At 41.6% G+C, this 13,815-nt stretch overlaps 1 protein-coding gene across 1 annotated transcript in view; it reads left to right on the top strand.

The window, feature by feature from the left end:
* BTBD9 (BTB domain containing 9) overlaps window positions 1–13,607 on the top strand; it is a 453,032-nt gene extending 439,425 nt beyond the window's left edge. The window contains exon 10 of the mRNA XM_044674379.1: window positions 12,534–13,607. Coding sequence (XP_044530314.1) covers window positions 12,534–12,875 — 342 coding nt within the window. The 3' untranslated portion in view covers window positions 12,876–13,607. The remainder of the gene's footprint in view (window positions 1–12,533) is intronic.
* The last annotated feature ends 208 nt before the right edge of the window (window positions 13,608–13,815 follow it).

The following is a 13,815-nucleotide window of genomic DNA, read 5'->3' as shown; positions in this document are numbered from 1 at the left end:
AAGAAAACACTATATGGAACTCCAAACATATACCTAATGAGTTAAGTACAAGATTGGTCTGCTTAAGTTCTTAAAACAAACAGGAGGACAAAAAAAGGGGGAAGAAGAAAAGAGAAATCTGTAGTGAAAACAGCTTGAAATATATTCACAAGAAAAATATAAAATGAAACGTAATAGAAGGTTGTGCAAATTGATCTATAAAATGGAATGAAGAGGAGCCCAAAGTAGCATTGCTCTAGTATCACCACTTTCATCAACCCAACCTCAGTGTCTCTAGAGCTAAGGTTTCTTCTTACAAGTCCTGTGTAGATCAGACCCAACACTTCACTTAAATGTCATTGAAAGGATGTATAAGAAGCTACACTCTCAAAAAAAAAAAAAAAGTTAATTGCCATTGATGGAACCTTAACTAGTGGTTTATCTTGCCTGGGTTCCTAGCCCCTATTTCAGCATTAATGTGGAGGCTATAGTAGTTCAAATACGTCCACCATCCACTTTCTTCAGGGATCTTCATTTCTGATGGTGGCACCACCACTATCCAATCTCCAGAGCTAGAAAACTTGAAGTCAGCTGAGTTTAAGTCCCAAATAAAATTCCATCTTTACTGGAAGCCTTTCCCAACCCTTAATTCTAGAGCCTTACCTCTGTTAATTTTTTTTCTGTTAATTTCTGTTAATTATAATTTCCTGCTTATCTTGTATCTAGCTTGCTTGGTATATCTCTTGCTTAGTTATCTCTCCCATTAGACTGTAAACAACTTGAGGAAGGGAACAGACTGTGTCTTGTCTCTTTTTGTATCCCCAGCACTTAGCCAGGGCACATGGTAGGGGCTTAGTCCTTCCTTCTCCTTCATTCATTGTATCCCAACTGTCACGTTCTGTCATTTCTTCCTTTTGATTCCGAGACATCTCACATTTGTCTCACCTTAGATCAGACCACCTCATGCCTAGCTTACTAATAGCAGCTGAATGTCCCACTCCCGGTATATGTCTCCAATTCATTCCATGTACAATTAACAGACTTTCTAAAATACAACTTTCATCATGTCATGAACCTATCCAAACTGTACCTACCCAATCTTATTTCCCACTAAGCTTCAGTACATATACTTCATCCCAATCAGATCATTATCACCCACATGAGCCTTTCTCCAGGAAACCTCTGAGCCTCTCCTAATGCTCTATGTACTGCCTCCAAGAATGCTCTTTTTCCTCCCCATTGTCCAAATTCTACCTTTTCTTTGAGACCTGGCACAGATTCCATCTTTTCCATAAAGGCTCTTAAAATTATTCCACATATTCTTTCCTTTGAATTCTTATCCACACTACACACAGCTCATAATTGTTTTTACATATTTTCTCCTATTTCACATTTTGTCTCTTACAAGATGGCAAACTACTTGAAGAGAAACAGATCTTATGTATCTGTATTTCCATCAAGGCATGGCACAGTGGAATGTCTACTATTGATTGATTGATTGCTTGATTGATTGATTCTCTAGAGATTTAAGGAATATCATTTGAACCGATTCCCTAAGAGACAGTACTACTTTAAAAAGAATGTTTTTTGCTTGCTATGACCTAGACACAGTTAGTCTGGTCTTGTACCATTTACCACACATATAGAGTATCCCAAAAGTCTTAGTGCAGTTTTAAACTACTAAAGCTTAAATACATCCTCTCCCCAGACATGGACCAGCCACTCTCCCCTTACTTATCCATCTTATCTTGCCTTCTTCTGCCTTCATATGTTCCTGTAGGCTGTCCCCCATGAGATGAAATAGAATGTAAAATCATATTTTTACTGCTTTATATGTGCCAGACTGGGTGCTAAGTGCTGAAAAGACAAATACAAGCATACAAGATAGTTCATGTATTAGAGGGGCTTTCATATATCATCAAATGTCCAGGATCCCAGGACCGGAGCTTAGAGGACTAGCCTAACAGTATGGGACAGAGCACAAGAGCCTAAAAATGTAAAGATGCCTAGAACACACTTCTATCCATATTGGAAGCCTTCTTTTCTTTTAAACCCCATCTCAGTTGTGACTTTTTTCATGGATTTCAACATTTATTAAATGCCTACTGTGTACAAGGTACTCTGTGAAGTCTTCTGTGATCTGCACCCTCTCCAGAAAAAATTATCTCTTCCTCAACTTATCTTAGAGCTCCATATCTTTTTTTTTATCCTTAACACATTTTTACTTTGTAACATATTTCTTTGTCTCCTACCACTGTCAATTTCTTGAGAAGTGTATGTCTTATTTGTATTTTAGTCCCTCAGCATTTAACACTGTGCTCAGATTACAGTATGTACATAATAAAAGTTTGTATGGATAGATGTGGATGCCAGGGATCAATTGGATAGTTCATTTGGTCCTCTATCTTCTTTATCTAGAGCAGTGAAGAGAACCACACTCCTCCCATAAGTATTGGTTCAGGATATCAAGCAATATTCAATAGAAGGTCTACTTTGGATATGAACATCTTCCCCCAGCACCCATTTTAGGTCCAGGGGTCACTTTGGTATGGGATGAACAAAATTTGGGCCACAGAAATGCACAGAAGAAATCACATTCCTTGCAAGGCCAAATACATTTATGAGCCTCTTTTACTTTAGGCATTAGATATGTTCTATAAAATGTTCATTTTACAAGTACTTATTAGGTTCATACAACTAGAGGCAATATACTATAATGGAAAGAATACTAGATTTGGAGGCAGAAGGCCTAGGTTTATTTCATATACCTGTCTCTTGCTACCTTGCTAAGTTATTTAACCTTTATGAGCATCATTTTCCCCAATTATAAAATGAGAAGATTGAACCAGAGACATCTAAATTCCCTTCAAGCTTTCAATCATTTGCCCTCCATAAAATAAGAATAAATGGCTTATTCTAAGTCCTGCTTGATGAAACAAAAACTTAAGACACAAGAAAATATTAAAAAGCAAAGTATGGAGTGTAATTCTGTGTCCAAATATGTGGTACAGTGCCATGGAAGACCTAGGCAGGGAGAAAGTAATGAAAACCAGAGTTTTTGCATATTAATCAATTTTCCAAAATTCACAATATGCTATCATTGCACAAGGGAAATAGTCAACTTACAAAAAAACCTTTTGAACAATAAAAATCACCATTTTTTTTTAAATGAACCCAGAACTTCAAGTGTGCCTAAAGTGGAGTTTGCCTGTGCTGCAGTCAGAATAGAACAGGCATGCAGAAGAAGTGTCCCAAAGGAAAACCAAAAGATCAAGACCAAAGAACCAGACAGGAAGAGCTACCTAAAGAAATGAAGAGCCAAAGATGAGAGAGGTGCTATTGAAGTCATCCCTTCCCAGAGAGTAGTCTATGATCCTGTAAAATGGGAAAGGACAGGTGGAAGGATGCAAATAGAGACGTCAGCCTTTGCAAAAATTAGGGACATTTCTTCCTCTGACAATAAGAAGAGGGGAGGTGGGATGTCGATTACTCATATATGTTGACAATTTTTATTGGTGCTACCTCATTGACATCTCTCAATTCATCATTCATACTACAACTACAGAGGTTCAAGTCCTCATCCCCTCTCTTCTGGACTGATGAAACAGCCTTCTAGCTACCAACCCTTCCTCTGGTTACTCAACTCTTCCCAAATCTGCCCTCTGAACCAATGATCTTCCTAAAGCACAGGCTCTGACCATGACATTCCCTGGCTCAGAAAGCACCCAGTTGGCTCTAAAATAAAATGCAAATTCTTCTGCTTGATGTCTCCAAGCCCTTCAAATCCGACTTCAGCCAAATGGACCTACTTGCTATACCTCCTACATGTTATTCCATCTCCCATCTCCATGCCTTTGCCAGGCAGTCTCTCATGCTTAGTTGGAGTGCTGCACTCCTTTACTTCTGCCAACTAGAATCTTTACTTTCAAGGTTCAGCTTAAGTACCATATGTAAATTAAGTATTCCTATATAAATAAAGCCTTTTCTGGTTCCCCCAGTTGCCAGTGCTCCTCCCCAAAAATTACCTTGTGTCTTTGTAGATATTTTGAATTTTCTTATGCCTATACTTTTTTTTCCTCAGAAGAATAAGTTCCTTGTGAAGAAAATTAAGATTGAATTTTGTATTACTAGTAGTAATATATCTGGATGAAATAATTTCACCTCAGCCTCCCAAGGTCAGGCTAAAACATCCTACTTCCAACCTAAGGCTACTCCCAGTCTCCCAACACCCACCCACCTCCTATCACCTATCAAACTGGGTTAATACCTTTGTCTTTTGATAAGATCTTAAAAGGATTAAAGGTAGGGCTAAGCAGCCACCAAGAACTCTTAACTCATTTGAACATCCCTAAAGTCACTGCTGCTGGTGTCAGCTTCTTTCTGATTTGGGCAAAGCCCTACCTCTCCTGTGATAAGGTAATGAATGAGGAGTTGAGGTCACTTTAGCTACCTCCTCTTTCAAAATGTCCACCAATGGGAGCTGAAAGAGGAGAGAGAGCTAAAGATCAAACTGTCAGTCCAACCAAAAAGAGGGCACAACTCCCTTTACAAGGGAGAGGACTCATGAGGGGTCTTTTTGAAGAAGGAGACTAGGGAAAGAACCATGTTTTGTTAATAAAATTGCCTGCCTCCATTAATAAGCAATGTTATTCTCAGAAAAATGGCCTTATTTTCTTTATTGGTTAAAACCCAGATGCTACATGTGGGAGCAGTAGTTTTTTGTTGTTTTTGTTTTTGTTTTTTTCCCTGAAGCCTAGCTATGGTGCTGGTGGCATTAGACCTAGAATCAAAAAGACCCAAGTTCAGCTATGGTCACAGACTTTGTGGCAAGTCATTTAACTTCTATGTGCCTCAGTTTCCTCATCTTCAAAATGGGGATAATAATAGACCTACCTCCCAGCATTGTCATGTGGATCAAATGAGATAATCATTGTAAATAGTTTAGCACAGTGACTGGCAATAATAGATTCTATATAAATGAGAATTATCAGTATTATTCTTGCTAAACTCGTCACCTGGCTCAATAAATGCTTATAGAAATATGTAATACAGTGGGAAAAGGACTCAACTGGAGGATCTCTGAGGTGCAGCCCAACTCTATAACTGTGATCTTGTGATCCGTATAGGAGAAAGAGGGAAAGAAAGAGATAAATTATTTATAACATTAAGAAGAGAGGATTAAGATGATATTGAGGGGTAGGAAAAAAATTTTTTTTTCTTTTAAGTTAACTTAGGAACATGACTCCTGGAAAATCTTAGTGAAAGGAAAAGGAATTACATAACAGAAATAGGGAATCATAGCAGGTAAGAGGATAAAACAGAATGAGGGTCACATTGATGAATTTCCTAGATTCTATCAGTCTCTGTGTTCCTTATTCTCTGATCATGATAATAGCATGATCAGTGACAAGTTTTAGAAAGAGACTAGTCATGGAACCATCACAAATAAGAATTTAACAGGGCCATAGAGATGAACTAGTCATTCTAATGCTCTTAGAGATCGTCAGGGGCTTTCGAAAGCTTGTACTAATAATGTGAGGCTAGGTCAGACCAATAGTGCCTCCCATCCAGTGTTTAAAGTTTAACATCTTATGTGAATTATCCTGTATATGTCTGTTTCCAGTTAGCAGGCCTTTCTGTAAATGGTCAAATCAGTCAGTCAATAAGCATTTATTAAGGACTTACTCTATGCTAGGCACTGTGCCAAGCACTGGGCAAAAGACAGTTCCTGCCCTCCAAACAAATGCATAAAAACAAGCTACTTATAAGAAAAATAGGAAATAATTAGCAGAGAAAAAGCACCAGAATTAAAAAGGATTGGGAAGGTACAAAATGGAATTTTAGTTGGGACTTAAAGCAAAATCAGAAGGGAGAGCATTGCAGCGGGGCGGGGGGAGGCGTCAGAGAAAATGCCCAAAGCTGAGAAGAGTATTTTGTTTGTGGAACAGCCAGGAGGCCAATGTCACTGGATCAGAGAACCCAATGGGTGTGGGAGGGACAAAGGGAGAAGAAAAATGGGGAGAGGGCAGAGTTGGAGCTAAGTTGTGAAGGGCTGAGAATGCCAAGTTGGATTTTTGAGTCTTTGATCTTAGAGGTAAAGGAGAGCCACTGGAGTTTGTTGAATAGGAGAGAGTGACATGTCAGGCCTGAGCTTTAGGAAAATCACTTTAGTAGCCGAATGGAGGATGGACTGGAGAAGGGAGCTGCTTGAAGCAGGCCGACCCAGCAATCCAACTGATGCAATAGTCTAAGCATGAAGTGGTGAGAGACAGGGGTATATTTGAAAGATGTTGCAGAGGTAAAACTGATAGGCCTTAGCAAGGGATTCTTTGGGGAATGAGAGATAGTGAGGATGAAGGATGGAGGGGAGGGGAAGTTGCCCTCAATAGTCAAAAGGAAATTTAGAGTGAGGAGGGCGAGTTAAGGCTTGGCTATGTTGAGTTTAAACTATCTTCTGGACCTCCAGTAATCAAGAGATAACTAAATTCATGGAAGCTGATGAGGTCATCAAGAGAAGTACAATTGATTCTCATTATTCTCAGATTCCATATCTGCACATTTACTAAAATTTATGTGACCCCAAAATCAATACTCTTCTCAGACATGTACAAAGCATATGAGTCATCTGATGTCCATGTTCCCAGCAGAAGTTGAACAAGACAGTGCTCTGCCTTCTAGTTTCAGCTGTCATGCTGTAAACAAATGTCCTTTTTGTGATCTGTTCAATGCCACCTTTTTCACATTCTTGTGCTGGTGATTTTGCTATTTTAAATAGCCCCAAGTGGAAGCACCTCCTGTACGAAAGCCTTCTCAAAGAATTTACCCACAAAGGGCAGAAAAGATCTGGGATAATAGTGGATGTAGAAGGATCAAATGAGGGTCTTTGAGGATGGGAGAGGCACGAACATGTTTGTAGGTAGTGGGGAAAGAGCCAGGAAGAGGCTGGCAATAAGTGCCAGAGAATGGATGACAGAGGGACAGAAGGGGTTAGCCTCATCAAAGAGTAGGGCTGCCTCTTTGTACGGAGGTAGGAGTGAAGGAGGACATAGTGGAGATAGTGTCTTAGTGATTTGGCATGAGGAGGAAAAGAGAAGAGAGCTCTTAACCAAACCATTTAGGGCTTCACAACCAAAATGTCAATATATTTTTAAAGAAAAATGTTAGCGAATTAAATTACCCTTGACTTGAGCTAGTCAGAATAAACAAAGAACAACAATCCAAAAAATGAACCTGATAGAATAGGGTTTTAGAACTTTGATTGGAAAATGCTACTGGAATGGTTCCTGCCTACTAGACCTGGGGTTTTGTCAAGGATTTACAAATTTTCTCTGCCTAAATTTAGTTAAAGCTGGAGATTTTAAAATACAGATTGTAAGCCCTGAGAGAACCATGTCAGGTCTGAATCATCTTTGTTACCTTCCAACAATGGGCTTTCCATCCATAATTGGTGGACTGTAATGTCTCTAAGTATGTCTCTGATGTAATATGATGTGGTAACTGAGCTGGATGTATGGGGATTCTAACTTGCAGCCCAAAGCTTTTCCACAAGATTCTGTAGTTGGGCCAAAAGACAAGGCTTATTGATTTCACCTTTGAAACATCTCCCCAACACTCCCCTCCTCTCATCTGACACCGCCCCCTCTCTGTCTGCAGGCCCTCATCACCGTTACCTCTTACCTGGATTATGCTTGTCACCTGCTGCTGGGTCTGCCTGCCTCAAGCCTCTCCCCTCTCCATTCCATCGTCCATTAAGATGATTTTTCTAAAGCACAGGTCCCATCACTGTCACCCTCTTCCCCTGCTCAGTAAACTCCTTTGGCTCCCTTTCACTTCCAGAATCAAATACAAAATCCTCTATCAAGCATTCAGAGCCTTTCATAATCTAGCCCCCCTCCTACCTTTCCAGTACTCAGACTTTACTCCACAACATGTACTCTTCAATCCAGTGGCTCCAGCTTCTTGGATGGTCCAAGAACAAGACACTCCATCTCTGAGCCTCCAGCATGTTCTCTGGCTCTACCCCATGTCCAGAATGCTCACCCTGTATATCTCCACCTATTGCCTTCTCTAACTTAAAGTCCCAACTAACCCATCTTCTGCAAGAAGCATTTCTCATCCCTCCCTAAATTCTAGTGCCTTTCCTCTGCTAATCATTTCCTACTTATCTTGATCAGGGATTGATTATACCTATTTGTCTGCATATCATCTCCCTTCTTAGTCTGGGAGCTCCCAGAGGGTAGGGACTGTCTTTTGTCTACTTTGTATCCCAACACTTAGCATGGTGCCTGGTACCTATTAGGTGCTTAATAAATGCCGATTGATTGATGAATTAATTACATCTGACACTGATTGTCACAGCTACTTCCCTTTTGAAACCTCATCCTTACCTGTTATGACCTGTTATGTTACATACAGACCCTATACTTCATTCCTGAACTGGTGAGCCTCACTGTCTCAGGGAGGCCCTCGAACTCAGATCCATCCTCCACTCAGCTGTCAAAGTGATATTTCTAAATTGCATGTCTGACTATATAACTCTCCCAATCCCCACCACCACTACTCCACACAAATCCTCAATTCCGTTAACTCTAAAGGCTCCTTATAACTTCCAAGGTCAAATATAAATCCTTTGTTTGCCTTTCAAAGCCCTTCTGTCACTTGGCCCCTTTTTACCTTCCCAGACTTCCTAACACCTTATTCCCCCCACATACTGCAATCCAGAGACACTCCATGCCTAAGCTATCCTTTGTACTAGACACTGTCTCCAAACCCTGGGCATTTTTACTGGCTATACCCTATATTCTCCCTTCTCATCTTTGCCTCTTGGTTTCTCTAGTTTCCTCCAAGACCCAGCTAAAATCCCATCTTCTTTGAGAATCTTTTCCTGAACTTCCTTTATGCTAATGCCTTCCCTCTATTGATATCTCCAGCTTGTTTATTTATGCACAGTTGCTTGCATGTTGACTGTCACATTAGGTTGTGAACCTTGTGAACGCAGAGACTGATTTTTTGTTCACTTGGGATTTTTTTTGCCATTCTTTACTTCTGTCTGTAGCATTTAGTACAATTCTTGGCATGTAGTAGCCATTTAATAAATATAAGTTGACTGATTCTAGCTACTGTACTTGAAAAATATCCTTAGTCCCTAATTGGGCCTAGCATTGATTCTGGATCCTGGAAACAAAAGGCTTAACATCTGCATCTTGGATAACTGTAGTCAACTTGGGCATAGATTCTAAGCAATGGAGGCCTCCAGACCCAATCATTAAGAAAGATTGTGGGGGGTGGGGGGGAAGATTGTGGGGAGGGAGGAGGTGGCTCAGTGGATAGAGAGCCAGGCCTAGAGAAGGAAAGTGCTCTGTTCAGATCTGGCCTCAGACACTTCCTGTGTCTAAGCAAGTCACTTAACCCACATTGTCTAATCCTTATCACCCTTTTCCTTTGGAACCAATACCTGGTATTGAGTCCAAGTTGGAGGGTAAGGGTCCAGAAAAAAAAAAAAGAAAGAAAGAAAAGAAAAACTGAGGCACCCATTCTTTCTATTCAAATGATATCTGCTGTCCACCTTCTTCGTCCCCTTGGTCACTCTCTTTCCTGCCCCTACGTTCACTCTGACATTTATGAGTTGTTTCTGTACATATTCTTCTCTCCTTTCTCTTCTCCCCAATCAATAAGCAACTTGAACAGGAAATCTGTAGTATCTTTACACCTCAACTGCCCAACACACAGCAGGTGCTTAATAAATGTTAGTTGAATCTATTGAATTCTACAATAGCGAAGGCTTCAGCAATAAAACTTCAACCGAAAAATTGTCAGAAAGGATAACATATCACATCATTATCTTTAAGGAAAGAAGGAAGTTAGCTCTTAGAGGGTATGGGGACAAAAATGGAGTCTGGAAAAATGGAAAAAGAGAGCAGGATAGAAGCCCCTTGGGCACAACTAATCTCTTATGAGAGATTTTTAAATTTTGAGTTCTAAAAGAATAAGATATAAGTAGGAGCAAGAATGTGGGGGGAGACAGAGATGTTAGAAGAAAAGAAAGGAACTTCTATTTTAAATATATTACATAATTTGATAATGTATTTGTCTGCTCCCCATCCCTAAACTTTATTCTAATGTAGAAGGGGGTGTGTGGGTGGGGCATGTGGAAAGGGACTTTTAATTCTTCAGAAACAAAATCTGAGAAAATCAAAGGCCAAAGTATTAAGCACCAGCTTTATTTGTAGGTGGCCTGGGCTTCTTACTAAGAGAAAACTTACGTGTGCCAGTCGTACCACCTGTTGTTCTCTCAGGAATTCAGGCTCAAAACCAAAGAATCTTCTTTGACTCATCCCTCTCCTTCTTCTCCTCTGATGTCAATAAGTCCCATTCTTTTTTTTTTTTAAACTCTTACCTTCTGTCTTAGAATCAATACTAAATATTGGTTCTAAGGCAGAAGAATGGCAAGGGGTAGGTTATGGGGTTAAGTGACTTGCACAGGGTCACACAACTAGGAAGTGTCTGCAGCCAGATTGGAACTCAGGACCTCCCATCTCCAATCCATTGAGCCCCTGCCCCATTCATTTTTTCCTTTGAAAAGTCTGTTATCTATCCCCTTCTACATTTCCCTCTGCCTAGCATCCTAGGCCAGGACCACATTGTACCTGGATAACTACAATAGCCTCTTAGCCTCATCTGTAGTCTCTTCCTCCTCTAATCTGTTTTGTACACAGCTACCAGATTATTTTTCCTAGAATGTTACTTTTATCATGTTCATAACCTTCTTAAAATAAAAACTTCCCAATTTCTTATTATATCAAGTTCAAATGTTTCTGTCTAGCCTTCATGGTCCCCTGGCAGCCTCCCACCATGTTATCTCAGACCAACTACCCTATTGCTTCTCAAATGTGCTGTGTTCATCCAGCTTCCCTGCTTGCATTTATCTTGTTCCACTGCCAGGTATGCCCCTTGTCTCTTGTCCAGGCCCTCCTCATCCTTCAAGGACCAGGTCAAGAGCCCCCTCCTCCATGAAGCAAGCCTTCCCCTCTTCTTCTAGCCTTATCAGTCTTCCTATCCTCTGAGCTCCTGTAATAGTCCATTCCATGCAGCTGAATATCTGGAGATTTTCTGTGTTGTTGCTGTTTCCTATATGTTGGTCTTATCTCCCAGACAATATCTTTGAAATCTCAAGCATGTCCCCACAGAGTCCACTCCAGGCCTGAGCAACACAAGAGTTCAATAAATTCATAAAATCACAGAATCCTAGAACTGAAAGGGACCTGAGATATCATCCAGCCAGCCCCCTTTGTTTTACAGAGGAGGAAACTGAGGCCTGAGAGGGGAATGCCTGCACTCGGATGACAAAGAGAGCAGAACCAGGGTCAGACCCCAGATCTTAAGACCCCCTAGTGCAGTGTCCTTCCAACAGGCCAGCCTCCAAAGTCCTGCCACCTCAGATACGAACATGACTGCCAGAATAGAGAGCATCACAGGGGTGTCAAGGATGAAGGCATCACTAACCATATCATTTCAGGGTCCTCCCCTGCCCTCCCATGTTCTCTGTGCCTGAGATTTGGAGCCACTAACAACACAATTCAGCGCATCCCTTCAGAATATGTACAATACAGGGACACACAGATACACGTCTGGAAAGCTAGCCCCGGACCTCCAGAGCCTACATTTGTACTGTCGGCCACAAAGAAGCTTCACCACACAATACACACAAAAATACCTGAAGAATAAAGGAGCCCCCCTCAACCCTGGCCTGAAGAGCCAGGACTCCCGATTGCTTAGAGAGTAGAAGATAGGTTGTTGCCCTTCCCAGGCCTGTTAGCGGCAGCTACTGCCCCCTTACTCCCATGCTGACACGTGCAGCCCCTTCATTAATGGCATCTGCCCAGTAATGGAGGGAGGCAGCCAGGTTCCACCCACATATTTGGTCATAGAGTAGCTCTCTTCTGGAAGAAAATGACTCCACCTCTCCCAGGTTAGTCCTGGCTCTCTCCGACCAAAGGGGTTTGCTGTAGATGAGAGGCCATTTAACATTCCTTTCAGTGTGCCAAAATTCCCATCATGACAGAGCTGGCCGTCCTATGTTGTTTTTTCAGATGTGCCAAGGTTTAAGGATATTGAATGTCACCAACTTTGTACTCAGTCTTGCTTTCTTTGCTTTGGGCATTAGGTAGGTAATGGGATGTGGAGTCATACAGACATTTAGAGATAAATGTGTCCTCTGATGTTTTGGGTTGGGTGGTATTCTCATTTTAATGTCCCCAACTTCAAGCTGTAAAAGCCTAAAATCCCAGAAAAAAAGAGATTCGTGGATTTTAGACCAAAAGGAAAGAAAAGTTGAGGCACAGGAGATCAGAAATGCTGGAATCTTATGAAAAGAGCTAATTCTATTCAGTGTGGTGTGTCCAACTAATTTGAATTATTTTGAATCTGAAGGGTGTCAAGAGACTCCCTCATAACTCCTTGCAAACTTTAGTCCCCTGCGGCTCTCCTGGCCAGGTGCTGAGCCTGCCCCCTCTGGCTGCACTCACTCGCTTCTTCCCCTGTCTCCTCTCATCCAGGTATTCCACTGTGTGCACTTTGAATGTCCAGAGCAGAGCAGCACCCACAAGGAGGAGAGCACCGAGGAAGCACCAGCACCAGCAGGTGGGGTAGCAGTAGGGGCAGCTGCGGCAGCGGCGACCGGAGCCGGAGCCGGAGCTGGAGCCGGAGCTGGAGCTGGAGCCGGAGCCGGAGCCACAGCTGGAGCTGGAGCTGGGGCTGGAGCGGGAGCAGCATCTGGAGCAGGAGAAGAGAGCCCCAGGGGGCAACAACTGGTCCCTTTCTCACTTCGGCCCTCCAGCAACAACTCCAACCAGTCCCTCCCAGGACCCACTTCTCGATCATCTGTTCAACCCCAATAAAAGGAGAAAAAGGAGAGGATGATGCAGTGACTTGGTTTGGGCCCAAATGACACTAGGAAGTCCTTGTCCTTCTTGGGCAGGAATTATTATATGACTTTTTCCCTATTGCTGCTGTTTCCAAAGGGGAGCAGGCCTGCCTGGAAAAAAAAATGGAAATAGAACAGGCTTTCTCCCAAGGACAGAAAGGGGGCTGCTTCGCTTGCCTCAATTTGTTCAAATCAGACCCGTCTCCAGGGGGAGAAAATGGGTCTTCAATCTTCATCAAGTCCACCATTAACACCCTACCTCTCTAATCTAACCCAGGCAAAGGGAACGGAAGGAAATAATAGACAGACCCGTGTTGGAATACAAAAATGGCATATGAACACTAGACTGGGAAGAGAATACATTAGACATTTATTACCTGGAGGCACCCTTTAGGAAATGGGTTTTTGGTGGGAGTGTTTATTTTTATGGAACACATTGCCCTGGCAACTAAATGATTTTTATTTCTTTTAGTTATTCTCAATTTGCTGAATCATAGGTGTTCCAGATCTCTTTGAAAAGCTCAGATGGTAATTTTTTTCCAAGTCCCTTTTGAGGCAGTAATTCCCCTCCCTTATTTCTGAACAGTTATGCATGGGGTAGAGTAGGAAAATATCAAGCATGTCTTTGAAATGAGGCCCAGATGTAGCTGATTGCAGCACCTGGTCTGACAAGGAGAAGCCTTCAAGGAGGTCTAACAAAATATACAATGAGGAAGTCAATCTTTGGACACCATAGTTAGTAATCACTTGGATTGCAGAGTTATTAACCTGTCATTCCTGAAATGTATCTGGAGCAAGCAGAAGCTTTTTTTCAACTTTGGGATTCTGGCACATAAAATAGCCACAGCACCTATTAATTTAATGGAAAATATACATGTGTGTATATCTCTATCTATAGCTGTAGGTAGATGTAT

The sequence above is a fragment of the Gracilinanus agilis genome, chromosome 4 (assembly GCF_016433145.1).
Source record: "Gracilinanus agilis isolate LMUSP501 chromosome 4, AgileGrace, whole genome shotgun sequence".
Taxonomy (NCBI): Eukaryota; Metazoa; Chordata; class Mammalia; order Didelphimorphia; family Didelphidae; genus Gracilinanus; species Gracilinanus agilis.
The sequence above is the reverse complement of the archived record's forward strand: the minus strand, read 5'-3'. Positions and strand labels throughout refer to the sequence as shown.